The sequence below is a fragment of the Hylobates moloch genome, unplaced genomic scaffold (assembly GCF_009828535.3).
Source record: "Hylobates moloch isolate HMO894 unplaced genomic scaffold, HMol_V3 SCAFFOLD_5, whole genome shotgun sequence".
Classification (NCBI taxonomy): domain Eukaryota; kingdom Metazoa; phylum Chordata; class Mammalia; order Primates; family Hylobatidae; genus Hylobates; species Hylobates moloch.
The window spans coordinates 33,535,366-33,562,722 of record NW_026652280.1 but is presented as its reverse complement, the minus strand read 5'-3'; the positions used below and the strand labels follow the sequence as shown (position 1 = coordinate 33,562,722).

The 27,357-nt window shown below is 41.3% G+C and overlaps 1 protein-coding gene and 1 pseudogene across 1 annotated transcript in view; one reads left to right on the top strand and one right to left on the bottom strand.

The window, feature by feature from the left end:
* The window catches only part of PSTPIP2 (proline-serine-threonine phosphatase interacting protein 2), a 94,935-nt gene that overhangs the window by 23,051 nt on the left and 44,527 nt on the right, over nucleotides 1-27,357 (bottom strand). Inside the window, exons 3-5 of the mRNA XM_032152408.2 lie at nucleotides 18,984-19,061; nucleotides 10,214-10,248; nucleotides 5,485-5,591 (exon numbers count right to left, since the gene is read on the bottom strand). Of these exons, the coding sequence (XP_032008299.1) occupies nucleotides 5,485-5,591; nucleotides 10,214-10,248; nucleotides 18,984-19,061 (220 nt within the window). The remainder of the gene's footprint in view (nucleotides 1-5,484; nucleotides 5,592-10,213; nucleotides 10,249-18,983; nucleotides 19,062-27,357) is intronic.
* On the top strand, nucleotides 22,552-24,427 carry LOC116468418 (U3 small nucleolar RNA-associated protein 18 homolog; annotated as a pseudogene).

Below are 27,357 nucleotides of genomic sequence, written 5' to 3'. Positions count from 1 at the left end.
AAAAAAGAGACCAAACAATTTGTCCAAGGTCTTATTCCTAGCTAATAACAGGGCCCATCTTTGAACTTGTGCAGGCAAACACCAAAGCCTGGACTCTCAAACACCGTGGAGACTCACTGATCACCTTAGAGCACTCTCTTCGGTAAAATCTAGAATCAAGGAACTTTGGTTTCAAAAAGGAATTTTAAAACTTTTGTTAAAGTGCCACTTATATTTTAAAGGAGGTCTTTATTCTGTAAGTATACATCAGCACAGTTAAATTTGGTACTTGTAAACATTCACTTCTGCAGCCCATCAGTGACACATCCATGACCATCAGGGTGCCTGGGCAGTATGAAGGAAAAAAGAATTTGTAAGACAACTGAAAGAAGCTGTTCTGTTACTCTTTTATTCTATTTTTTTATTTTTTAAGACAGAGTCTTGCTCTGTCACCCAGGCTGGAGTGCAGTGGCATGATCTCAGCTGACTACAACCTCTGCCTCCTGGGTTCAAGCAATTCTCCTGCCTCAGCCTCCAGAGTAGCTGGGATTACAAGCCTGCACCACCACACCTGGCTAATTTTTGTACTTTTAGTAGAGATGGGGTTTCACCTCGTTGGCCAGGCTGGTCTCGAACTCCTGACCTCAGGTGATCCACCCAGCTCGGCCTCCCAAAGTGCTGGGATTACAGGCATGAGCCATCATGCCCAGCCCTGCTACTTTTTTTTTTTTTTTGAGACAGAGTTTTGCTCTTAATGCCCAGGCTAGAGTGGTTGCAGTGGTGCAATCTCGGCTCACTGCAACCTCCACCTTCCAGTTTCAAGCGAGTCTCCTGCCTCAGCCTCCCAAGTCACTGGGATTGCAGGCACCCGCCACCACGCCCAGCTAATTTTTTTGTATTTTTAGTAGAGACGGGGTTTCACCATGTTGGTCAGACTGGTCTCGAACTGCTGACCTCATGATCCACCCACCTCAGCCTCCCAAAGTGCTGGGATTACAGTCATGAGCCACAGCGCCTGGCCCCCTGCTACTTTTTATACCCCATCCAAGTGAAGTAAATGCCTTGCTTGGGAGTAAATTATTGTGGCTGTGCTGTTAATACTTGTTAGCAAAAATAATGGTGTTAATAATAAAGATGTACCTCCCAGACATAATTAGTAGCTTCCATTTATCAAGCACTTACACGTTAAGCAGTTTTCATGCATCACAACTATATGAGTACTATCACTCCCATTTTCCTGGTGGTACTGAAGTTGATTAACATACCCCAAAGTAACATAGTCAGCAAGTAATAGAATTGAAATTTGAACCCAGGAGCCCTGACTCCAGTGCCCTTTTGTTTCTCATTATCACCCAAATTGTCATTATCCTTATGATAGCTCTATAAAACCAAACTGTAAACAACGAAAAGATGCAATAATTCAAAATGAGCAATGACACTAACGTTGTGTAAAAATGATATAATATTGGAAATAAAATTCAAATGTAGTTCCTTCCAGACACACAAAACTTAAGTTTTTGTCTGCTACCATAACACATAAACATTGTTAGAAGAATTTTGACGATATCTGGATGGAATATTGGGAATGGTCTCACTTCAAATATGAGCTTTGTGGAGTACATGAAATTCCCTTGGAGGAGCTTCAAAGGAGCCCTCAGAAAATCCAGCAGTCATCTTCCGGCTCATGTGAAAGTCAGGTGCCAAGTGCTGGCCATTCGCCTGCTAATGGTGAAGACAGCGGAGACGTAGAGAATAGATAAGGTTCCAAGAGGAGCCCAGCATGGAAAGACACATGGCAGATCCCTGCCACTGCAGTCAGGAACCTGCGGTCCATAAGCATGACTGTGTCCCTCTGCCAGGAGGAGAAGCTGGGTTTATTTATTTAATAATGGTTCCTGATTTTCCCAGGCTACATGGAGCAGATCAGTTAGCAACGTTGGTCTATTCCAAGGTCTTTTCTAGTTTGAATACACATATGGCCCCTCTTATAGTTGGGAGCTGCTACTATATCATTTTGTGGCCCCAGCTAGGCCATCTTACCTGTAAGTTCTACATAACACTTGCTTCAAACACCTCTCAGGTGGCTGCAACATTCCACCACCAGCCAAGCCTGTTCACCTCCTATCATTCCTCTCTCTGCCTTCATGGATTCCTGGCCTTTGAAATTTGGTAGGAATCTAGAAAGCATCCATCCACCTCCCTAACCTGACAGGCATGGACCCTGGGGCCCAAGAGGTGAGATGCTTTGCTCAAGGTCACTCATGAGTTAGTGGCAGAGACATCAGGTCCAGCTCTGTCTGCTACATTACCTGGATTTACGTGTCCTTGTGTCCATATTCATTTATAGGGTGACATTTGTGGTGACCCCAGTGAGCCAAAGGTGCCCTTTCAGAGCTCCTCGGGGCAGTGTCTCTTCTGAGACTCAGACTTTCTGCTCAGACCAAATCCAGTGGAAATGTGATTGTGTTTTATTACTGATAACACAAAGGAATGCAGAAACACAACCATTTCTGTCATAGGGTGGGGAAAAGCAAGAGAGGGAGAAAGGAAGAGGAGACTTGCAAGTGACCCCTATAACCCTGAGAGAGACTATTGGAATAGCTGCTTCATGGCCCGTTTTTCTCTCTACTCACACTCAAGCTGTATCCTATTTTTTATTTTTATTTTTTGTTTTTTTTGAGACAGAGTCTCACTCTGTTGCCCAGGCTGGAGTGGCATGATCTCTGCCCATCCTCCACTCTGATTTCAAGTGATTCTCCTGTCTCAGCTTCCTGAGTAGCTGGGATTACAGGCATGAGCCACCACACCTGGCTAATTTTTATATTTTTAGTAGAGACGGGGTTTTGCCATGTTGGCCAGGCTGGTTTCAAACTCCTGACCTCAAGTGATCCACCCACCTCGGCAAAGTGCTGGGATTACAGTTATGAGCCACCGTGTCCAGCCTTAAGCTGTATTCTAAAAACTGGAAGCATCGCCTCTGTAACCACGGAGGTTCCTTTCTTTGGAGAAGGCTCTTCACACAGGCAGCACGAAACTCTCCCATGACCATCCCTATCTTAGCTGAGGTGATAAAACCATATGGGCACCAGAGGACACAGTGTCTGATCATGTGTTGTCATTGTCATGCTACAGACAGTTATGGACTGGGGAAGAAACCTCATGACCTTCAAGTGTCAAGACCTCTGAGAATGGCTCCTAAGACCCCTCCCTACCCTGCCAACCCCCTGGGGTGAGTGTCTCACTCCTCTATACAGCCTTTCACCCCAGTGGTTTTAGCATCAATGTCCTTCTTCCGAGAGGCCTTCCTAAGCCTCCAGATGACATTACGTGTTCCCACTGTGTGTTCAGATAGCATCTTCCTCCCCCGCATCATGTAAGGCACATCACGCTTTACCATGATTCCTGGGTCACATCTGTCTATCTGGCCCTGCTTTCATGCTTAGTGAGAGAAGGATGACCATGTACGTCTTGGTCACCACCTTCATAAAACATTAGCTGCGAGGGACCATACCATGAACTTCTGGCCAGCCCTTCTAGGACCTGCACCTTTTGTGCCCTCGTTTACTAAAAGAAACTAACTGATAGTTTTCCTTAAGTGGAAAAGGCTTAATTTCCAAGAAGTGAAAGACCAAAGCATGTGTCTGACCAGTGAAAAATGAGAAGTTAGCATTGGCACATTTTCTCCCAAAATTTTATGGTTTAAAAAAAAAAAAAAAAAAACTAGCTAAATACGGAAGTGGTAAAACCCAGAGTTCATTTTGACACAAGTAATTACAATTTTATTAATAAAATTTGGACTTCTCAAAGAAAGCTTTGAAGGTATTTTCCCACTGTAGACAGCACACAGAATAACGGGAACTTAGAGGGTGGCAGGGGACTGAGCACAGGTGACTTACACTATTGCTTAACACAGTTCAGAGCAGAGTTTGGTTCTAGCTTAAAATAATTTGGTCTGTGTAGCTTATCGGCATGAGGAAGTTTCAGAAACCTTGCAAAATTAACAAAACTCTCCCTGAAAGGACTAGGGCTACCAAGGGCATTTGAAACATGCAAGGAAATGATTCTCCTCTCCTCTGAGGGGAAATCATACATGCCTAGACTCTGGTTGTCTAAGACATTTTTTATTCTGAAAAATTGTAATTCCCCTAGAGGGGTGGGCAGTCCTGGCTATGTCAGCCAAAAGGGTCTGACCATCCAATGGGTTTAATACACATGCTATTTCTGCTCTGAAAAAGGCTTCAGGTCAGAGGCACTCCTCAAACCTGATACATCAAGCTTGAGAGAGTATGTCAAAGCACCTGACAGGGTGTTCGCATGTTCATTTCTACCCTTCCTTCCTGGTAAAAGGCACAGCACGAGTACAGGTGTAAGATGGAAGAGGCAGTAGTGTGCTAAAAGCAGCTGGTGAAACAGCAATAGGGGTAAGGCAGGCAGGCTCTTAGGATGCTGCCGCCCACCGTAGAGGCCAGTGGCCGCCAAGGAAGCTGGACCTAGACTCCAACCTAGAGCCACAGGCAAAGTTGCTGAGACTGAGGTCAGGGTAGAATCAGCCTTAACAGCTGGCTGTTTATCAGACATGCTCATTGCAGACAGCAAGCTCAGGCCCAGGATAAGGAAAGGTTTCCAAAGGGACCCCTGGGAAGGGTGAAAGAGGTCACCAAAAGTCACGCGCAGCTGTGCCGGGAGACCTGGGTAGACATCTTTGGGTGCCAGATAGAGAAGAGCTTGTCTCCCACGTGAGGCCCAGGTTCCAGTCTTGAAAACCAGACACAGAAAAAAATTCTGTAAGGACCCTACATGGCTGCAGGATCAGCCTGAATATCCAGTCTTTCAGGAACAAAATAGAAGACAATAGAGTTGTGGCTGGTCTAGTCTAACTAACACTTTGATATAAACCTGGACTTCTTTTCTTGATCCCAAATATTTGTCAGTTTTATTAACTCTTGTTCACCCTTGTCTTCTTCCATGTAGTTGGTCAGAGTAAATCTCATGAATGAAAAAGAGCCTACGTATAGCTGCTTTGAAGACAAGAGGACTTAGAGTTCCCAGGGCTTCAGTTTTCCCATTTGTACAATAGAGTAGTTGGACTACATTATGGTCTTCAGGGGGAGTGGGAGTCTCTTCCACTACTTCCCCCTTCCCCTATTGCCTTGTCCAGGATGAGGAGTGTGGTTTTGGGAGCCCTCCAGCTGGGATGTGCTAGAGTCTACTGAAGTCAGAGGGTTCCCCTTTCCATTCATAGTCTGAATAGCGGCAGCAGACCTGAAGAGGAATGCAAGCTGGACCCCTGAATCCTACATGAACTTTCAAAAAGCACAACTGGCCTGGGGTGTAGAAATGCATATACCCATCTGGATTGAGTCCCCATGTGGGGACTCCAATAAGTAATTTCTCAGGTCATGATTGCATGATGTTGGGAGCTGAGCTGAGGAGTATAATGAACAAACAAGCCTGTGGTTTTCTATAGGAGGAAAAGAAACACCTTAACACATATGCACATCCAACCTTTTTTCGTTGTAGTTTTTGCTTTTCCCTGAATTCCTCCATCTTCCTGGCCTCTTCTCTTAAACTCTGTGCAAGCTGAATGTGACACTGTGCCACATTGTCTATTTCTGCAAAAAAGAATTAAAAAAAAATCAAGGTCTACATATGTCTGAATTAAAATATATAAAATCATACAAAATAAATACGTATATACAAAATACTGGAGTAAGTGGTAAAATCAACATCACTTCATTTAGTCACCAGCATTTATTGAACCTCTCCATATGTCCAGCATTGCCCTGGCCACCAAGATCAAAGCTAGAAAATCTTTAGCTTAGCCTCCTACCACTAACTGATACTAACCTAGGGTGCCCAGGACTAAGGAGAAAAGCAGCCAAAGTCCCATTTCATGAAGGTTACATCCTAGGAGACATTACCAAAGCCAGCACAATTTCAAATTTGATTCTTCATTCTCTGTAGATGACCTCTAAGGTTCCTTCCATCTCTAATGTCTCATGAGCCTGAACGTTTATAAGAAAGGTCATATGCCAAAATTCTGGCTACCAATAGTTATCTCTGGGTAGAAAGATTATTGGTGATTTTCCCCCTTTTTTTAAAGATCTTTACAAGGAGCATGGCCTGCCTTTGTAAAAGAAAAGAATAAACACTTGTTCTAAGAAAACAAACCAAAGCATGGCATTAAAGCTAAAAAGACTGACAGATAAAGCTAGAAAGACTGAAAGATGGTCAGATTGATCTAAGAAAAAAATTTAAACTTGTGGGTATCAAAACCTTGAAGAAGGTTAAAAGATACATGACAAACTGGAAACACATTTGCAATTTATATAACAAAGAGCAAACAGCTATATCAAAAGAGCTTCCACAAATCAAAAGAAAAATACATATTCCAGTATTTAAAAACCAGTTAAGGAACATGAAATTCAAAAAAGAGTGGCTAAATGGCCAGTAAACATTTGGAAATATACCCAGCCTTAAAACCATTGAAAAAATGCAAAACTTTAAAATGGAAACCTTTCAGTTGGGCAAAATTTTTAAAGCACAAATATTCTTGATATCGGCAAGCATGGGACAAAACAGCACTGCTGGGAAAAAAAAAAACAGCACAACCTTTCTGGAGGAAATTTGGCATTTTTTAGAAACAAAATTTTTTAAATCTAAAAGAATGAGGCAGATCTATATGAATTGAAACGAAAAGCTGTCTATGATATATTGTTAAGTAAAAAAGCAAACTATAGAGAGAGATGTATAGTATAACAGCATAAAAACTCATTCACATCTATATGCATATGTGCATCTACAATTAAAAGAGAGTTGGCCGGGCGCGGTGGCTCACGCCTGTAATTCCAGCACTTTGGGAGGCTGAGGTGGGTGTTTCACGAGGTCAAATGATTGAGACCATCCTGGCAACATGGTGAAACCCTGTCTCTACTAAAAATACAAAAAATTAGCCAGGCATGGTGGCAGGCACCTGTAGTCCCAGCTACTCAGGAAGCTGAGGCAGGAGAATGGCGTGAACCCAAGAGGTGGAGGTTGCAGTGAGCCGAGATCGTGCCACTGCACTTCAGCCTGGCAACAGAGCGAGACTCCATCTCAAAAAAAGAGAGAGAAAGAGAGTTGTAATGCACAAAGGAAGGTCTGGAAATATATATACCAAACTACTAGCACGATTTTAAAATGATTGTTTTCATTTTAAAAACAATATAAAAACATATCTGGCCCCATCCCAGAAATTGTGGACCACTGCCATGGTATAATACTACTTATGTATGTGAATAAACACATATATACAATACACATATATGTTTAATTGCATTAAACTGTCTGGAGACAATCACTGAGAATAAAATTCCAGAGCTTACTATCTTCTTTACAGTTAGTTGTCTCATTTGAATTTTTAAGATAATATATATATTATTTTAATAAGAAAATAAAACTTATTTTTTTAGAAAAAAAGAAAACAAGTAAAGTAAAGCCAAAAAAATTATTTAGGAGACCCAGCCTATGCTGAGGTTTGACCTTGGGCCACGCCATACTTGGCTTTGCAGTGCATATAAGGAACGTGAAAAGATACTGTCTATACTTTGAGAAATGTATTCATTGACGAGTTACAGAGGGAAGAAGACACCTTCTATGAAAAAGTTAACATGAATATTTAGCTAACATTTACAAACGTCTAGAACTACTCAACTAGCTACAGAAACACTTTAAGCAAGCATTAAACACACTATGCTATGTTAAAATCCTTAGCTTGGAAGGGCCAGGTATTCTGAAAAACAGAAAGCTTTAGAGGCAGGTTCTGAGTAACAGGCCTGAAGAATATTAGAACTGGATAGGACCCCTTGAAAACCAAAGTACCAGGGTCTCACCCTGGATCGCCCAACTTCTGCTTGTCATCACATTAGAATAATAGGAACTAAATAAAAATCTGTTGGCTGAATTCCAAGTTGCAGTTATAACCAAAGGCCACAAAGTGGAAATGAGAACTGAGAAATTAAGAAAGGATGCTGAGGGTACTATGACTTATGTCTTCCATTTCCCCTCCAGACTCATACCAATAAATAATAATTTCTCATACCAAGAAAAGCAAAGATGACCAACACAGGAAGAAAATGACTCCTTAGCCTCAAAAAGATGAAGAGAAATAGAACTTCACCCCAACAGAGATGAACTCTGACAATTGTGACATTGGTATTTCCGAAGACTTTCTATTTCCTTTCTAAATTAGCCTTTACCATTCTCGAGAAGTGTGGTAAAATTAGAATGCCCGATTCAAACCCAGAAAACAAATCCAAACAGGAGGGAACTACCTCCCACTGGTTTCTCCTCTTAAGAGGCTGAAGGAGAGGAGCAAAGAAGGGATCTTTTTTTTTTTTTAAACAGTCTTTGTCGCCCATGCTGGGGTGCAGTGGCAAGATCTCTGCTCACTACAACCTCTGCCTCCCAAGTTCAAGTGATTCTCGTGCCTCAGCCTCTGGAGTAGCTGAGACTACAGGCACATGCCAACATGCCTGGCTAACTTTTGTATTTTTAGTAGAGATGGTGTTTTACCATGTTGGCCAGACTAGTCTTGAACTCCTGACCTCAGGTAATCTGCCCCCCTTGGCCTCCCAAAGCGTTAGGATTACAGGTGTGAGCCACCGCACCAGGCCAAAAGGGGTAATTTCTAGGACATGGCATCCTGACCCTGGGAAGAAAAGAATAAATAAATAAGAATTCTTAAGGAGTCAACAGGATGTGGTTCTAAAAAGACAGATCTCAATGGCTGAGTGCAGTGTCTCATACCTGTAATCTCAGCACTTTGGGAGGCCAAGGCAGGAGGATCACTTGAGCCCAGGAGTTCAAGACCAGTTTGGGCAACACAGTGAGACCCCATCTCTATGAGAAGTAAAAAAATTAGCCAGACATAGTGTTGCATGCCTGTGGGCCCAGCTACTCAGGAGGCTGAGGCTGGAGGATCGCTTAACCCTGGGAGTGTGAGGCTGCAGTGAGCTGTGACTGTGCAGCACTCCAACTTGGTGACAGAGTGATGCCCTGACTTAAAAAAAAATAAAAATAAACAGATCTCAAACTTCCTTAGGCAATCAGCCTGTAAGATCATGAGTTCAGCTGCAAATATTTTGAATTTAAGGTGCCTTTGAAACACCCAAGAAGAAACACTAAGTAGGCAACAGGATGTAAGTTCTGGTCCTTAGAGAGTTCTGGACTGAAAATATGGATATGTACATTCTTTATGTAAAGGTGATAGCTGGTGTCAGGGACAAGGATGTTTTTCTAGGCAGACTGAGAAGGGCTAGGACCAAGCTCTGAGGACCTGCAATATGGAAAGGGACAGAGAAATAGCCAGAGAAGCAGGAAGAATCCAAGGGAGTCAGAGGGATGCAGGTTTCCAGAAGAAAGAAATGCACAACAGTGCTGAATATTGTTGAAGAGTCAAGCTAGAAGAGGCCCAAAATTGTCCCCTAAACTTAGTGACCCAAAGGGCTGGTGTCCTTGGAGAGGGCAGTTCCAGGTGAGTGGTGGGGCCACAGGCAGATTAGAGTAAGAGGAGAGGGAATCATGACAATATTTCCTTCGATGCTTACTGTAATTAACTTTATTCTGGATACAAATGTTTGGTGATCTGGGAGAAATGGCAAGACAGTCACAACAGGGTCCCAAAGTCTGAAGCCCTGCAGAGGTGGCTCTGGGAGAAGGAAACCAGACTGAGCATAAGAACATACCAGGGGTTAGGTTGGTAGACATTCTGGCTGAGGCAGGTGGGGATATAGAGGAGCACTTGGATGACAGTGTCTCCGAGTTAGAACTAAGTATAGACGATTCTCTGAGGCAACAATTCTCCCAGCATGGTCCCTGGACCAGTGGCCTCAGCATCACATGGGAACACGAGAGACACGCAGACTCCCAGGCCTCACTCCAGACTTCCTGAATCAGAAACTCTGGGGATGGGTCTCAGGAATCTGTGTCAATAACAAGCCCACCAGGTGATTCTGATGCTCATGCAAGTGTGAGAAGCATGGCTCTGAGTAAGGCAAACACACACCATGATGTGCAGGTGTGCAGGTTCTCCAGCTCATTTCAAGCCTGCAGAGCTTTGTCTCACCTTAGGAGTTGCTCTAATTTTTTTTCACCCATTATGAAACTGCTGTTCAAATTAAAACACACCTTTGACGACAGACACAGGGCTTGTCAAGGGCAGTGAATATATTAAAAAAAAAAAAAAAACACTTACGCTGCTTGAAGACTTCAAGGGCCCGCTTCAGGGTGCTAAAAAAACAAGCACATATATAATTTCAGTTCTGGAAATTCTCTGCACAATCTTATTATAATGCCTTTGCATGCTTCTCTCTGTCTGTATCTTAACTAAGAACCTACAGACCAATTTTTCCCCATGAGCTAGAGAGACAGCAAAAGACCAAGACTTCTTAAGTCCAGTTTCCTCAATCCCAGGCACAAGAAATTCTTCACTGTTCACTTGGGGAGAGCAACATGCCAAAACCCTTTGTGTTTCATTTTCTCTGACGATAGGATAGGAGTTATGATCCCTTTCTCATAAGAATACCAGTGATTCTTTAAAGTATGGCAAGGAGGCTGAGGCAGGAGAATCACCTGAACTCGTGAGGTGGAGGTTGCAGCAAGCCAAGATCGCAACACTGCACTTCAGTCTGGGCAACAGAGCAAGAATCCATCTCAAAATAAATAAAGTATGGCAATTCAAAATATGAATACAAGGCAACAAAGGAAGGGTTCAAACCTACTCATGACTGCCTCCTTTTTCACTCATTTACATTCATTTAGTCAATAATCATATATTTCTTGACCATAAACCATGGGCCAGGCATTGTGTCAAATGTTGGTAAATCAATCGTACAAGACAGACCTCATCCCAGACCTCAGAGTCTAATGGAGGAGACAGACATTAAACAAATTGTATCCATTTTTCTATTGCTGCATGACAAACTTAGCAGCATAAAACAACACACATTTATTATCTCACAGTTCTGTGGATTGCCAGTCTGAATATAGTTTAGCTGGATCCTGTGCTTGGAGTATCACAGGCTGCAGTCAAGGTATTGCCCATGCTGCATTCTCATCTGGTGGCTTGACAGGGGAAGAATCTGCTTACTCAAGGTTAATATTATACTTACCCTCAGCAATAAAATACCTAAGAATGCTTTAACTCTGATTATCCTTCCTAACAAGTTATAAGCTTTTAATGTCCAATATTTTGGCTCCATTTTGTTTTTTAAATCACCCAAGTTGACATTGATACCATTTATTTATAAACTGTTTAGATTTATCCATATGTGCCATATTCTTTGCTCACTATTCCTTCTTGCACTTCAGACCTTTTGTCCTGGATTATTTTCCTTCTTCCTGAAGTATATTTTTTAGAAGTTCCCTTATTGAAGATCTGCTCATAGTTAACTCTAATTTTTTGTTGGATAACATCTTTATTTTTCCTTCTTTCTCAAAAAATAATTTCTCCAAGAAAAATAATTTTTCCAGGTTGATAACTATTTCCTCTCAGTATTTTAAAGACATAATTCTGTAGTCTCTGGCTTCATCATTGCTATTGAAAAAATCAGCTGTTGCTGTAATAAATGTTCCTTAGTGGGTAATCACTCTTTCTGGATGCCTTTAGGACTTTTTCATTAACTTGGATCTTACTCAGTTTGACTATTCTTGTGTACTTGTGAATTTCCTTTTAATTTATCATTCTTGGGATTAATTTTGCTTCCTGAATCAGAAGATTTATGGCTCCCATCAATTCTAGAAAATTGTCAAGCTCTGTTGCTTTAAAAATGTCTTCTCATTATTTCTATTCTCTCTTCTGGAACTCAGCATTGACCTTCTCATCCTATTCTCCATGTCTCTTAATTTTTCTTTACTTTTAACCTCTGATTTTTTTTTCTGTGATGAATTCCAGATAATTTCTTTTCTTTTTTGAAATGTATTTATTTACTTGACAAATAAAAATTGTATATATTTATCATGTACAAAATGATGTTTTGAAATATGTACATTGTGGAATGGTTCAATAGAGCTAAGTTACATATGTATTACCTCATGTACTTACACTTTTTGTGATGAGAACACTTAAAATCTACTCTCTTAGTGGTTTTCAAGAATATAATACATTGTTATTATTATTATAGTCATTGTGTTGTACAATAGATCTCCTGAATTTATTCCTCCTAACCAAAATTTTGTATCCTTTGATCAACATTTCCCCAAACCTTGTCCCCAGCCTCTCCTGATTTTTTCATTTCTAATTTTTGAATTCCCTCTTCAATTATAGTTAAAATGTTACTTAATGCATCTCATCTACTGAGTTTTTATTTTAAGTATTTCCTATTTTATTTATATAAGTTCCATCTGATTCCCTTTCAAAATTTCTTGGATACCTCTGAAAGTCACCCTACTCATAATCTTAATTCACTCTTTTATTTTCTTTAAACATATATATATATACTTGTTTTTTAGATCTGTTAGTTCTAGTATCTACAGTCTTTGCATGTCTAATTCTGCTATTTATTGCTTCTGTGGACACCCAGGACCACTCTAAACTAAATTTTTAGCTTAGGATTCTTCAGACCACTCTGATGAAACTTGGTACTTTGGAGCTCCAAATCTGCAAGAGAACTAGCTTGTAATTACAGATTCTCAGGAGATGCAACCGCTCCCATCATTCATAATCAACGCTTAGAGAGGTATCTTTCATTGATATCTTTTTTTTTTTTCCTGCAACAGAGTCTCACTCTGTCACCTATGCACCCAACTTCTGCCTCCTGGGTTCAAGCAATTCTCCTGCCTCAGCCTCCCGAGTAGCTGGGATTACAGGTGCTCACCACCACGCTCAGCTAATTTTTGTATTTTTAGAAGAGACAGGGTTTTACCATGTTGACCAGGCTGGTCTCGAACTCCTGACCTCAAGTGAGCTGCCCGCCTTGGCCTCCCAAAGTGCTAGGATTTCAGGCGTGACTTGATATCTTTTATTGAGATTTTTTTCTCTGGTTTAGCCTTTCATTAAGGTATCATTTATCTTTGGGTTTCTAGGCTTTCTCTGGGATTTAAGAGATGAAGAAAAGCTTGAATCCAGAGAGCTAAGTGACCACTGAAAGACACCTTTGATTCATCTTTGGCCTGTAAGGATTTTCCTTACTTTCTTGACAGCATAGCCATATATTTATTTTAAATTATTAAAATATATTTTAAACTAGCATTTTAAGTGTTTTACAATGGGAGGGCTTTCCCAATATCTAGTCTACTATGTTGTGGATATGGAAGACTGTGACTCATTTTTCATAACTTCTCTCAACCTCCCCCATCCTCTCTCTTCTAATCAACTCCCCTTTGCCCATTATTTTAGTTCTCCCCCAACCTACACTTCCTTAAGTGAAGTCCCTTGGAGGTGCCTTGGCCCTGATAATTTTCTTGCTCACTGCTACTTTCATGGAGGCTGATCTCATGGAACTGTGGACTGTGCTCACTCAACCTACTCAAACAGGGTTGAGATTTTGTAAACTCATGGTCCCCTACCACAGCAGCATAAGATCATGCATCATTTTATATATGTATGTATATATGGCAAATTCTACTATTTTAGAAATTAAAGGCCCTGTGTTTTCCAAGTGGCCCCTTCTTTCAGCTGCCTCACTTTTCCCACTCTATTTATCTCAAAACAAAGGTTCTTATTTCTCTCTGCCTTTTCTCACATGAACATTTGCGCCAGTTATTACAAATACATTAAGCATGACAGCCTAACTGCATATTCTCCATTCACTTTACCCATCTTATGATACAATTTTTCTAGGAGTACAATGCATTATAACAGTGTCCATATTGAGGCCGGGTACAGTGGCTCACCCCTGTAATCCCAGCACGTTGCGAGGCCAAGGCGGGAGGATCATTTGAGGTCAGGAGTTCAAGACCAGCCAGGCCAACATGGTGTAACCCCTTCTCTACTAAAAATACAAAAATTACCCAGGTGTGGTGGCACGTGCCTGTAATCCCAGCTACTTGGGAAGCTGAAGCACAAGAATCATTTGAACCCCGGAAGCAGAGGTTGCAGTGAGCCAAGATTGCACCACTGCACTCCAGCCTGGGCAACAGAGCAAGACTCCATCTCAAAAACAAAAATCAAAATAAAAAGTGTCCATATCCAAACAAATGCACCAATGGTCAACTGAAATTAATAAATCCACTCTTCAGTGATGCTTATTTGTCTTCAAAGAACAGGAAAAAAAGACGGGTATGATAGGAGATACAACTGGAATTCCCTCCCTGTAGTGAGTCATAGGGTTGAAAGGCCAGCCTTACAGCTAAATTGTCTGTCCCAAGTTTAAAATTTTTCTGCCACCACAGTGACTGACTGAAGGGCCCCTAAAAGAGCAGCCCCATCTTCATTTCCTTTGTCATCAGCTTTGTTGTCTCCCATCATCACTTCATTGCCATTCCTCGTGTTCAGGACAAAATGACATTCCAGGAATAGAATCTGAACCATGGGAATGGTGGCCTAACAACATTCACCCTCTCTTCTCCACAGTGTTCTCCCTCACTGTGGAAAAGGAAACTATTCTACAACTCTTTTAAAAAGCACGTTGGCCTTAAGTCCTAACAGGTTCCATCATAGGCTTGAGTCTCTCAGGGTAGCCAATGAGGTGGAAAATCCTAGCTAGTCCCTGGATAAGCAAAATCATCCGGCCGGGCGTGGTGACTCACGCCTGTAATCCCAGCACTTTGGGAGGCTGAGGCGGGTGGATAATGAGGTCAGGAGTTCAAGACCAGCCTGGCCAACATGGTGAAACCCCGTCTCTACTAAAAATACAAAAATTAGCCAGGCAGGGTGGCGAGTGCCTGTAATCCCAGCTACTCAGGAGGCTGAGGCAGAGAATTGCTCAAACCCCAGAGGCAGAGGTTGCAGTGAGCCGAGATCATGCCACTGCACTCCAGCCTGGGTGACAGAGCTCACGAGACTCCATCTCAAAAAAAAAAAAAATCATCCACTGTCATCTAGAACATCTTCCTAAAGATCATGTCATGGGGTGACAAAAAGCAAGTCACCTAAACAGCGTTTCATTTCAGCCTTGGAAACAATCCCAGTTCTCCTATCTTATGACTACTTCCTCTCTGAGGTATACTCTTAGAAGGAAAACTGACTGGCTTTTATCAAGCAACAGAAAAGAACTGTGTTACAGTCTGTCGGAATTTACCAAGTAACAAGGCAAACGTCAAATATGTAATGACATAAGAAATATCATTTTGGGTCAGATTCATTCTGCTAAATATCTTTTGCAAGAAGTAGTAGAGAGAATATGGCCGTTTTCCATCACATCACCTCAAAAGTTTTTGGGTATATTGCCAATGGCTTATGCTTTCTTTATAAATGAAAAAGTTTTTCTGTTCAATTGACCCACTTATCTTCCATAAAATGTTCTAAACCATTCTTTAATTACAGTGAAACTTGTCTAAGTTGATGTAATTTGGACCCTTGGACATGCAAATGTTTTACATATTCAAAAAATAAAACTAAATCAGACAGGAAAAAGAAAACAATCCCTATAATTTAAAACAAACAGAAACAAATAAACTTAACTATAAATAAAATTGGTAACATAATCACACAGAGAAAATAAATGTTTAAGTGACCTACTATAGTCTAAGATCAAAAGGAACTGCAAAGAAATGTTAAGCTCTATTTAGAAGTTTTATTGTTAGTAGCAACACTGATATTATTTTTTAAAAATTTATATATATATAAACAAATAAAGCAAATAATTATACTAATATTGTCAGGTCTTCAATATAAGAGGAAAGAAATATAAACATAAAATTTTAAGCATTATATAAAGCCCTATAAAGTTAAATTAGAATTGGAAATATTAGTATGAACTCACACTTTTAAAATCCATTCCCTGCCAGGGCCTACATACAATGATGCCTCTGTGACAATGATCAACATTAGAACTGAAAATTTGGGCCAGAGACGGTGGCTCACGACTGTAATCCCAGCACTTTGGGAGGCCAAGGTGGATGGATCACTTGAGGTCAGGAGTTCAAGACCAGCCTGATCAACGTGGTAAAACCCTGTCTCTACTAAAAAGACAAAAAATTAGCCAGGCCACTGCACCCCAGCCTGGGCAACAAAGCGAGACTCTGTCTCAAAAAAAAAAAAAAAAAAAAGAACTGAAAATTTGGTTTCTAAATACAATTAATCACGAAAAGGAACGGAACGAAGTATTCTTGGAGAAATAGCTGATTCCAGATTTAAATTTAAAGCATTTACATTGTTAATAATTGTAAAATCTTGGTGACAAATATGAGTAACTGTAAAATCTAGGTGATGGGTATATAGCTATTTATTATGTTCTTTTTTTACTTTTCTGTGATTTTTAAATTTTCATTTAAAACATCAAAAATATATAATTAACCAATGAAAAATAAATCTTCCTTGTACTAATTTCCTATGTCTGAGGGTAACAAGATTTTTAGGTTTATATAACTATTAATACTTTCAATATCTCCTAATGTTTTCCTCTTCAGTAGTTCAATACATTTCTTTGTAGTCTGAGAGAGAGAGAGTGTGTGTGTGTGTGTGTGTGTGTGTGTGTGTGTGTGTGTGTGTGTGTTGTATGTGTGCTTATTTTAGAAGCAAGAGAAGACAAGAGGAAGGGCAATGTCCTATGTGTCCCCATTAGGGCCTCTGAGGGGACACAGACCTCTGTGCATCTCTGAAGCTGTGGATAGCACAGCCAGAGCAGGATACAGGAAAGTATGTTATGTGGTTAGGTCCGGAAAGAGAAAGCCTGACCTCCTTCTCCAAACCCTCCCTCAACATGTTGGGGAAGGAATCTAGAAATTTCCAAATGAGTAGGACTGGCTACATAATTTGTGAGTCCTACTGCAAAATGAAAACATGAGACCCCTTGTTTATAAATTATTAAAAATTTCAGAATGGTGATAGCAGGGCATTAAACCAATTATGAAACCCTTCTAAGTGTGAGTTGCCCTAGCACACCAGGGAAACCAGCTTTGTGTAAGACGGAGTGTATTGCTAAAGTAGGCACCATGACCTGGTCATTTCTGTATCCTCAATGTATTAAATGAATGACTGAAAAATTAAAAATTATGGTACAGAAATTTTATTTAAATCGAATATTATTTAATATTTAAATAAAATTTAAATTTTGTTTAAATTTATTTATATTTACAATTATAAAATGATGCAAGGAAGACACGGAATTGATCTAAATGCCCATCAATGACAGACTGAATAAAGAAAATGCGGTACATATACACCATGGAATACTACGAAGCCATAAAAAAGAATGAGATCATGTCCTTTGCAGGGACATGGATGGAGCTGGGGGCCATTATCCTTAGCAAACTAAAATAGAACAGAAAACCAAACACGACATGTTCTCACTTATAAGTGGGAGCTAAATGATGAGAACACATGGACACGTGGAGGGGAACAACACACACTGGTGCCTATTAGAGGGTGGAGGATGGGAAAAGGAAGAGGATCAGGAAAAATAACTAATGGGTACCAGGCCTAATACCTGGGTGATGAAATAATATGTATGACAAATCCCCATAACACGTTTACCTATATAACAAACCTGCACATATACCCCTAAACTTAAAATAAAAGATTTTTGCCGGGCATGGTGGATTATGCCTGTAATCCCAGTACTTTGGGAGGCCAAGGCAGGTGGATCACCTGAGGTCGGGAGTTCAAGACCAGCCTGACCAACATGGAGAAACCTCTTCTCTACTAAAATACAAAATTAGCCGGACATGGAGGCACATGCCTGTAATCCCAGCTACTTGGGAAGCTGAGGCAGGATAATTGCTTGAACCCAGGAGGCAGAAGTTGTGGTCAGCCAAGATAGCGCCATTGCACTCCAGCCTGGGCAACAAGAGCAAAACTCCATCTCAAAAAAAAAAAAAAAAAGTTTTTTTAAAATGGTGCAAAATCTCCTATAGTTATCACAAACCAAAAAATATACATATAATTTTATATTTTATATATAATTTTACAGATATAATTTTATAGGTATTTTACTTAGGATAGATATTATAAAATAATATCAACACAGAACTCTGGGCATCTCTGCTATCAACACTTGCAGAGACGCCCAGAAGTCTATGTCCCCTCAGAGGTCCTAATGCGAACTAATAGGACATTGACCTTCCTCTTGTCTTCTCTTGCTCCTAAAAAACACTCACATACAATACACACACCCACATACACACACACAGGAAGCCCTACTATTAAATTTGTAGTATAAATATATATAATATAATCCTACCTATGAAAAGGTGTACATATAAAAAAACTTCAAGAAAAACTTAGAAGGTATTAATAACAGGTTGTGGCTTCATAGTCCACTTTAGCCATTTTTCTGCTTGTCTTGATTTTTCACAATTGAAAATAAGCAAAAAATTATAATTTTTTTCAGGCCAAGTACAGTGACACGCGCCTGTAGTCCCAGTGACTTGGACAGCTGAAATGCAAGGATCTTTTTTTTTTTAATTTTTTGAGACAGAGTCTTGCTCTGACACCCAGGCTAGAATGCTGTGGCACAATCTCGGCTCACTGCAACCTCTACTTTCTGGGCCCAAACCATCCTCCCACCTCAGTCTCCCAAGTAGCTAGGACTACAGGCACGGGCCACCACGCCTGGCTAATTTTTCTATTTTTAGTAGGGATAGGGTTTTGCCAAGTTGCCTAGGCTGGTCTTGAACTCCTGGGCCCAAGCGATCCACCCACCTCGGCCTCCCAAAGTGCTGGGGTTACAGGCATGAGCCACTGCACGTGACTGAGGATCTTGAGTTTGAGCCCAGCCTGCACAAAATAGTGAGATCCCATCTTCAAAAAAAATTTTTTTTTCAGCCAGCACACTTCAACCTCCTGGTAACTCTGTCTGCTGAAGCGAGGGGGCTCCCGGGCATTATTAACCAACCTGGAAACCAGAAAAAAACTTGATACGTACTTGATTTCAGACTGTCCACACGGCTTCTTCCTAGAGAGGCTGAGCAGATCTTTGCCATATCTCTCTTCAATTGCTGCCCTAGGGGAACAGAAGAGAGGGTTATGGGTCCTTCTCAGAGCTGACTCTTTGTTAAGACACAATGACCTCCCCTGGAAAGCAAAACTGCACCTGTGACCATAGAAGCTCAGATACAACACCATTCTGTAAAACGCAAGACTCCTTCTGTATGATAGGGAACAACTGTAAAAAGATTGATGGCCCTCATCTCTATGATGGTCTCCTCCAGCTGGAAGTCCCTAACATGGACATTATGTGAACATTACAGTAAAACTGAACATTTGTTTAAGTGGAATAAGAAATGCCCAACCCTCCTCCATCTTTTCTAAGAGTGCCCTTTACCATGCTATAGAGCCCTTCGTTCACAAGCAATTCAAATACGCAACTAAACTGTACCAAAAGAAGGGGAATTTCAGGAAAGAAACTCTGCAGTCAGCATGCCCTATGAAAACACTGATTGTTACTCAGCATTGCAGGGTCGGTCACAGCACTAAACATCCTCCTTCCCCTTCCCCTCTCCCCACTGCTTTTTGTCACCATCTCCACTTCTTGTCCCAGCCCAGCCTTATATAAACCATACGATTAGGACAGAGTGATTTAGGCTCATCTACCCTACGTTTTTCTTCAGATTTAAAAAAGTTATGTAAGTAATAAATGAATATATCCTCACGGTAAAAGACTGTAACACCACAAAGGTAGACAGTCTAAAACATGCCAGCACTTCCCACTCTCTTCCAGCGCCACTGCTCTCCCCAGGGGCAGCCACTGCCAAGGTTGGTAGTTAGCTTTCCAGTCCCTTTTCTCTGCATTTACATGCCCATATCTCACATACACACATGTGTGTAACTTTCATGTTTACGTAATTGAGATCATTCTATTATTTGCTGTCCTGTTTTTCACCTAGTAACACATCACATAGAATGTTCCTTATCAGCACATAGGGATCCACCACATTCACAATATGGAGTTCTCTGTAGTACAAAGTCTCCTGAGTTATTTCCAGTTTTCACTACCACTAAAAAAAAAAAAAAGAAAGAAAGAAAAGAAAAAAGAAAAAACCTAAATGAACATCTGAACATCTGTGGACATATATCCACGGGCATCTCTGATAGTGTCTCACTCTGCCACCCAGGCTGGAGTGCAGTGGCACAATCTCAGCTCACTGCGACCTCTGCCTCCCGGGTTCAAGCGATTCTCCTGCGTCAGCCTCCCATGCAGCTGGGACTACAGGTGTGTGCCACCATGCCGAGCTAATTTTTGTATTTTTAGTGGAGACAAGGTTTCACCATGTTGGCCAGGCTGGTCTTGAACTCCTGACCTCAGGTGATCCACCTGCCTCACCCTTTCAAAGTGCTGGGATTACAGGCGTGAGCCATCACACCCAGCTTGAGAGTGTTTTTCTGAGAGTCCTGAGAAAGTGGATTTACTAGGTCAGGGGAAATAATGCATTTTAAATTTTTGAAAAATAGTGCCAAAGTGTTCTCCAAAAAAGTCTTCTCAATTTATACTTCCACAAAAAGTGTACAGGAGCTCCCATTTCCAGGAATGCTGACCCATAGTGGATATAAATAATCTTTTAAAATTGCTACCAGTGTGAGAGGAAGGTTGAAAAAAAGAACTTCTTTTTGAATTTTCATTTCCCTGATTTCTAGTGTCGTTGTTATACGCTTATTGTTTATTTGCATTTCTTCTTCTGTAAGTTATCATCCAACTTTTTAACTGAGCATTTTGCCTTATTCCTATTAATTTGGTAGAAGTTCTTTATAGACTATGTATGTACAACTTATTCTTACACATGTTACAAAGTTTCTCCCATCCTGTTGTTTGTCTTTTCTAAATAATGATTTTATCCAATTTATTAAAATGATACATGCTCATTACTCAAAAATAAACATGAAGAAAAGTACAGGCTGGGCATGGGTACAGTGGCTGATGCCTGTAATCCCAGCACTTTGGGAGGCCAAGACAGGAGTATTACTTGAGGCCACGATTTCAAGAGCAGCCCCGGCAACACAGCAAGACCACGCCTCTACAAAATTAAATAAATAAATAAATGAAATAAACGGGTGTGATGGTGCATACCTGTAGTCCCAGCTACTCGGGGAGGATGGGGCAGGAGGATCACTTAAGCCTGGGAGTTCAAGGCTGCAGCGCACTATGATAGGAAGGAAAAGTAAAAAGAAGAAAACCAACAACCCAAAATTCCACCAACTAAAACTAATTAGTATTAATATTTGATGATGATTGTAACAGGGATTTCTTTCTGCAGGTGTAATACAAATAGGAAGGATGAACAGATGTATGCAACAAATAATTTTTAAAGAATAAGACCAAATGGCCGGGTGCAATGGCTCACACCTGTAATCGCAGTACTTTGGGAGGCCAAGGCGTTGGATCACCTGAGGTCAGGAGTTCGAGACCAGCCTGGCCAACATGGTGAAACTCCGCCTCTACTAAAAATACAAAAAATTAGGCATGGTGGCGCATGCCTGTAATCCCAGCTACTTGGGAGGCTGAGGCAGGAGAATCACTTGAACCCAGGAGGCGGAGGTTGCAGTGAGCTGAGATCGCACTATTGCACTCCAGCCTGGGCGACAAGAGCGAAACTCCGTCTCAAAAATAAATAAATAAATAAATAAATATTTTTTAAAAATTTTTTAAAAAGAATAAGACCATATGCTACATGTCTTTTAAAAATAGCTTTGGCTGGTGTTGTGGCTCACACCTATAATCCCAGCACTTTGGGAGGCCAAGGTGAGCAGATCGATTGAGCCCAAGGGTTTGAGACCAGCCTGAGCAGCACGGGAAACCCTGTCTCTACAAAAAAATACAAAAATTAGCTGGGTGTGGTGGCATGCATCTGTAGTCCCTGCTACTCGGGAGGCGGAGGTAGGAGCCTGGGAGTTTGAGGCTGCAGTGGACCGTGATTGTGCCACTGCACTCCAGCATGGACGACAAAGTAAGACCCTGTCTAAAATAAAATAAGTAAATAAAAATTGAAATTTTAATCTGATTTTAACTTCACAGAAGAAAAAAAAAACTGAAGTGAAGCTGAAAGAATTACTAAAATTGAAATAATAGTTTCTTTACCATAGGAAAAATTAGTTCCTCAAAGATCTTTCTGAGGTTAAAAAAAAAGTTTATGAAAATAAGTAAGAGGGCCAGGCACGGTGGCTCACGTCTGTAATCACAGCACTTTGGGCGGCCAAGGCAGGCGGATCATTTGAAGACAGGAGTTCGAGATCAGTCTGGCCAACATGGTGAAACCCCATCTCTACTAAAAATATAAAAACTAGCCAGGCGTGGTGGCACGTGCCTGTAATCCCAGCTACTCAAGAGGCTGAGGCAAGAGAATTGCTTGAACCCGGGAGGCGGAGGTTGCAGTGAGCCAAGACCGCGCCATTGCACTCCAGCCTGGGCAACAGAGCCAGACACCGTCTCAAAAAGAAAAGAGGCGCGCATGCGCAGTGAGGTTCCACGTGAGCGCCTGCGTTTGTCCTTAAACCTAACGATGCCGCGGGAACTGAGGAGCTGAATGAAACTGGACAGTAGAACCGGAGCGAAGCCGAAGCGTTAGCCCGGAACGAGGGCGGGCTGGAAAGCCGGAGCGGGGCCGGGCGGGCCGCCCCAAAAGGCTGCTCCTTCATCCCAGCGGAAACCGCCGGCCCGGCCAAGCGCGGCGGGGGAAGAGGACGGACGGCTCTGGCAGCGGAACCGCCTGACGCTGGAGAGGACAAACCGGCTATGGAGTGGTGCCTGGAGGAGCTGGTCTTCGGCGACGTCGAGGACGACGAGGACGCACTGCTGCGGCGTCTGCGGGGTCCGCGGGTTCAAGGACATGAAGACTCGGGAGACTCAGAAGCGGAGAATGAAGCAAAAGATAATTGTGCACCTCAAAAGAAGCCAGTTTGGGTGGATGAAGAAGATGAAGATGAGGAAATGGTTGACGTGATGAACAATCGGTTTCGGAAAGATAATGATGAAAAACGCTAGTGAAAGTAAACTTTAGAAAGACAAACTTAAGAAGCAACTTTAAGAAGAATTCCAGCATGCCGTGGGAGGAGTACCTGCCTGGGCAGAGACTAATAAGCGGAAAACAACTTCAGATGATGAAAGTGAAGAGGATGAAGATGCTTTGTTGCAAAGGACTGGGAATTTCATATCCACATCAACTTCTCTTCCAAGAGGAATCCTGAAGATGAAGAACTGCCAGCATACTAATGCTGAACGTCTTTCTGCTGCTCAGATCTCATCTGTGCAGTTCCATCCTTGTGCACAGATTGTGATGGTCGCTGGATTAGATAACCTGTATCACTATTTCAGGTCGGTGGAAGAACAAATCCTAAAATCCAGAGCACCTGTTTGGAAAGGTTTCCAAACTTTAAGGCTTGTTTTAGTGCTAGTGGGGAAGAAGTTTTAGCCGTGAGTACTCACAGCAAGGTTTTTTATGTCTATGACATGCTAGCTGGAAATTAATTCCTGTGCATCAAGTGAGAGGTTTGAAAGAAGATAGTGAGGAGCTTTGAAGATGTCTCCCCAGATGGGTCCTTCTTGCTCATAAATGGCATTGCTGGGTATTTGCATTTGCTATCGATGAAGACCAAAGTACTGATTGGAAGCATGAAAATTAATGGAAGGGTTGCAGCATCCACGTTCTCTTCAGATAGTAAGAAAGTATATGCCTCTTCGGGGATGGAGAAGTTTATGTTTGGGATGTGAACTCAAGGAGGTGCCTTAACAGATTTTTTGATTAAGGCAGTTTATATGGATTAAGCATTGCCACATCTAGGAATGGACAGTTGCTTGTGGTTCTAATTGTGGAGTAGTAAATATAAATAATCAAGATTCTTGTCTCGAAGAAACAAACCCAAAGCCAATAAAAGCTATAATGAACTTGGTTACAGGTGTTACTTCTCTGACATTCAATCCTACTACAGAAATATTGGCAATTGCTTCAGGAAAAATGAAAGAAGCAGTCATTGGTTCATCTTCCTTCCTGTACAGTATTTCAAACTTGCCAGTCATTAAAAAGAAAACTATTTCTCATGTTTATGTCACGGAATTTTCTCTCAGAGGTGGATACTTTGCCTTGGGAAATGAAAAGGGCAAGGCCGGCTGGGTGCAGTGGCTCACACCTGTAATCCCAGAACTTTGGGAGGCCAAGGCGGGTGGATCACCTGAGGTTGGGAGTTCAAGACCAGCCTGACCAACATGGAGAAACCCCATCTCTACTAAAAATACAAAATTGGCCTGGTGTGGTGGCAGGTGCCTGTAATTCCAGCTACTTGGGAGGCTAAGGCAGGAGAATCACCTGAACCCAGGAGGCGGAGGTTGTGGTGAGCTGAGATTGCGCCATTGCACTCCAGCCTCGGTGACAAGAACAAGACTCCGACTAAAAAAAAAAAAAAAAAAAAAAAAAAAACAAAGAAAAGAAAAGAAAAAGAAAGAAAGAAAAGGGCAAGGCCCTGATTATAGGTTGCACCATTACTCAGACTTCTAAACAGACTATTTGAAGTCCAGTTGAGTCACAAGAGAAGCCTGTCTTGGTATATCGTCTCAGAAACTTTCCCGAATGCGTGATAATATATGGAAAATGACTTACAGAGCCAGCCGTGCTTAAGAACCAGTAATGTCTTAATAAACATGTGGCAGCTTTTGTTTGAAAAAAAAAAAAAGTAAGAGGATAGAGATAATAAAACATTTTAACAATTTGTTTCTATTTTTGACCATTTTAGATGTTTGACAACATGCCAGAAGTGTTAGATAATGAGCATTGTTGTACTTCCACCTCCTCAATATTGTTTACATTTTGTTTCATTTGTGTATAACATATTCTGTTCTCCAATCGTATTTCCCCCAGTTATTTAGTCTGAACTATTTATTACAATGAATTTGAGGCTCAATAATTGTCCTGTTACCATAATTATTCATCCTGAAGATTTTAATTTGGATTCATTTCTTGCTTGACTAAATTTTATCACTATATAATCTTTTGCCGAAATAGTTCAAGGACAGGAAGGGGGTTGGTATTCCCTGAGTTCTTTCATATTTGAGACTATTTACCTGTGGCCTTTATATTGGACTGACAACCATACTGGTGTAATGAATGTTCTTAAATGTTTCCTCAGAACTTGGCTGAACTTGTTCCACTGGCTTCTGTCATTGTACAGAAGCCTGGGGCCATCCCAAATTTCCCCTGATTATTTCTGTATAGACAACTTGTTTTTTCCTTCCTGGATATTTGAAGAATTCTTTATTTAATTCAATAACTTAGCCAGGATGTGTGTTAACATTGATCCTTATATAATCATAATCAGTATTGATTACTGTGTACCAGAGTTTCCTGGTTCATAGTGTGCCCTTCAGATCTATTTAGTCCTTCCTTTCATGACATTTTTCCTGTATTACATCTCTGAATACTTCCACTATTCCTCTGGGTAAATTTTCTACTTGGGATCAGTTATCCAGATGTTGGATGGGCTTTGTTCTTGAGTTATGGGCTCTAGTTCTTTGGTTGCTTTTGCCTTGATATCTTTCTTCATTCCTTCCTTCCCTCCTTTTTTGGTGGAGGTGCATTTGCATGGCTGTTATGTGATTTGGCTTCATCGTGCTCCTGGTACTGTGGGCAGCCCTATCTACTTGCTCTGAGACCATGCAAGTGATTTCTCCTTCACGCCTTTCCGGTCTTAGACAGTACCCAGTATTACAGTTTGAGCAAGAAACCTGTTTCTTCTCAGGCCTCTATTCTTCAACTCTACTTCTAAAGTTTTTCCAGCTCCTGACAATGTAAAGTGCACCGGAAGCTGACTCTAGTTATAGAAAAAGATGCATCTTAACTCCCTAGTAACTGTTTCTAACTTTCTGAATCTCTGTTCACTATATCTATATAAAAATTTATAACATGCTACAATGAACATTTAATATTTTTACAAGTAAAAAGATGTTCAGGCCATTTTCATTTTTAAAAATATGTAATATACAGGCATTTTATCTTTTTATTCTCAGAATTATATCCATTAAGATTTCTTTAGAATCTTTTGCTGTTTCCAAGACAAGAAGTGACTCACTCAGTCTCTTTCTTGTAAGAGGAAGGCATCGTGAATCTAAACATACCATAGGCCACATCTTGTTCCCCATGAAACAAGATGTTCTCCTAGAACCTGGGAAGTAATGAGTTCCAGCAAGCATCATGGTGTGCTTTTTGGAGAAAAGAAGGAGCTTTAATGGAAGTGAAACTAGAATCTCAGCCTCATAAAACCAGGGAACAACCACTGAGGTTGAGAGGGTATTTCCCCAGTAAATGGGAAGCAATGGGTCCAGGCAGGCAATGAAGGAATTACTAGAACATCACAGAAATCACGCTTGAATAAGTAGGCCTTTAACTAGATCACCCTCCTACCACCTATCCGAATTTTTCTGTCTCATCTGATCATCAATTTGTCATTTATTGAACATCCACCATGTGCCAGGCATCGTACTAGGTGCTAAGAACACAGAGATGACTGAAATATGAGACCTGCCTAGTGGGGCTCATAATCTAGCAGAGGAGAGAGATGCAAACCAATATTTTAGTTTACTACCATGTAACACAGGCCAGATGAAAATGTACAAAATAGTACAGGAAACAGAAGAGGCAATACCACACCTCTTGCACTTAGCTGGCTACGCTTCATAAAGCTCTCCTTAAAAACCCCAACTCCCTTTGACCTCGCTTCTATCCAAATTCCGAGACCAGGAATAATCCATGTGCCATTTTCCCTTCAGCAACCCATGACAGGCTGGGTGTCGTGGCTCACATCTGTAATCCCAGCACTTTGGGAGGCTGAGGTGGGCAGATGACCTGAGGTCAAGAATTCGAGACTACCCTGGCTAACATGGTGAAGCCCCGTTTCTACTAAAAATACAAAAAATTAGCTGGTATGGTAGCGTGCACCTGTAATCCCGGCTACTCAGGAGGCTGAAGCAGGAGAATCGCTTGAACCCAGGAGGCGGAGGGTGCAGTGAGCTGAGATTGTGCCACTGCACTCTAGCTTAGGCAATAAGAGCGAAACTCTGTCTCAAAAAAAAAAAAAAAAAAAAGAAAGAAAGAAAAAAGAAAAGGAAAGAAAAGAAGAAAAGAAAAACAATCCATGACAAACATCATCAGATATGGCCTTTTCCATCAGGTCTGAAAGCAGCCTCAGGATGATCCTCAATCTAGTGCTCCAGGTTGCCCCAAAATCAGAGTGAACAGATGAGATGAAATCCTTTTGCCATGAAACCTGACACTTAAATATTTTGCTCAATTTTACTGTATATGCCATTCACAGCACCTCAA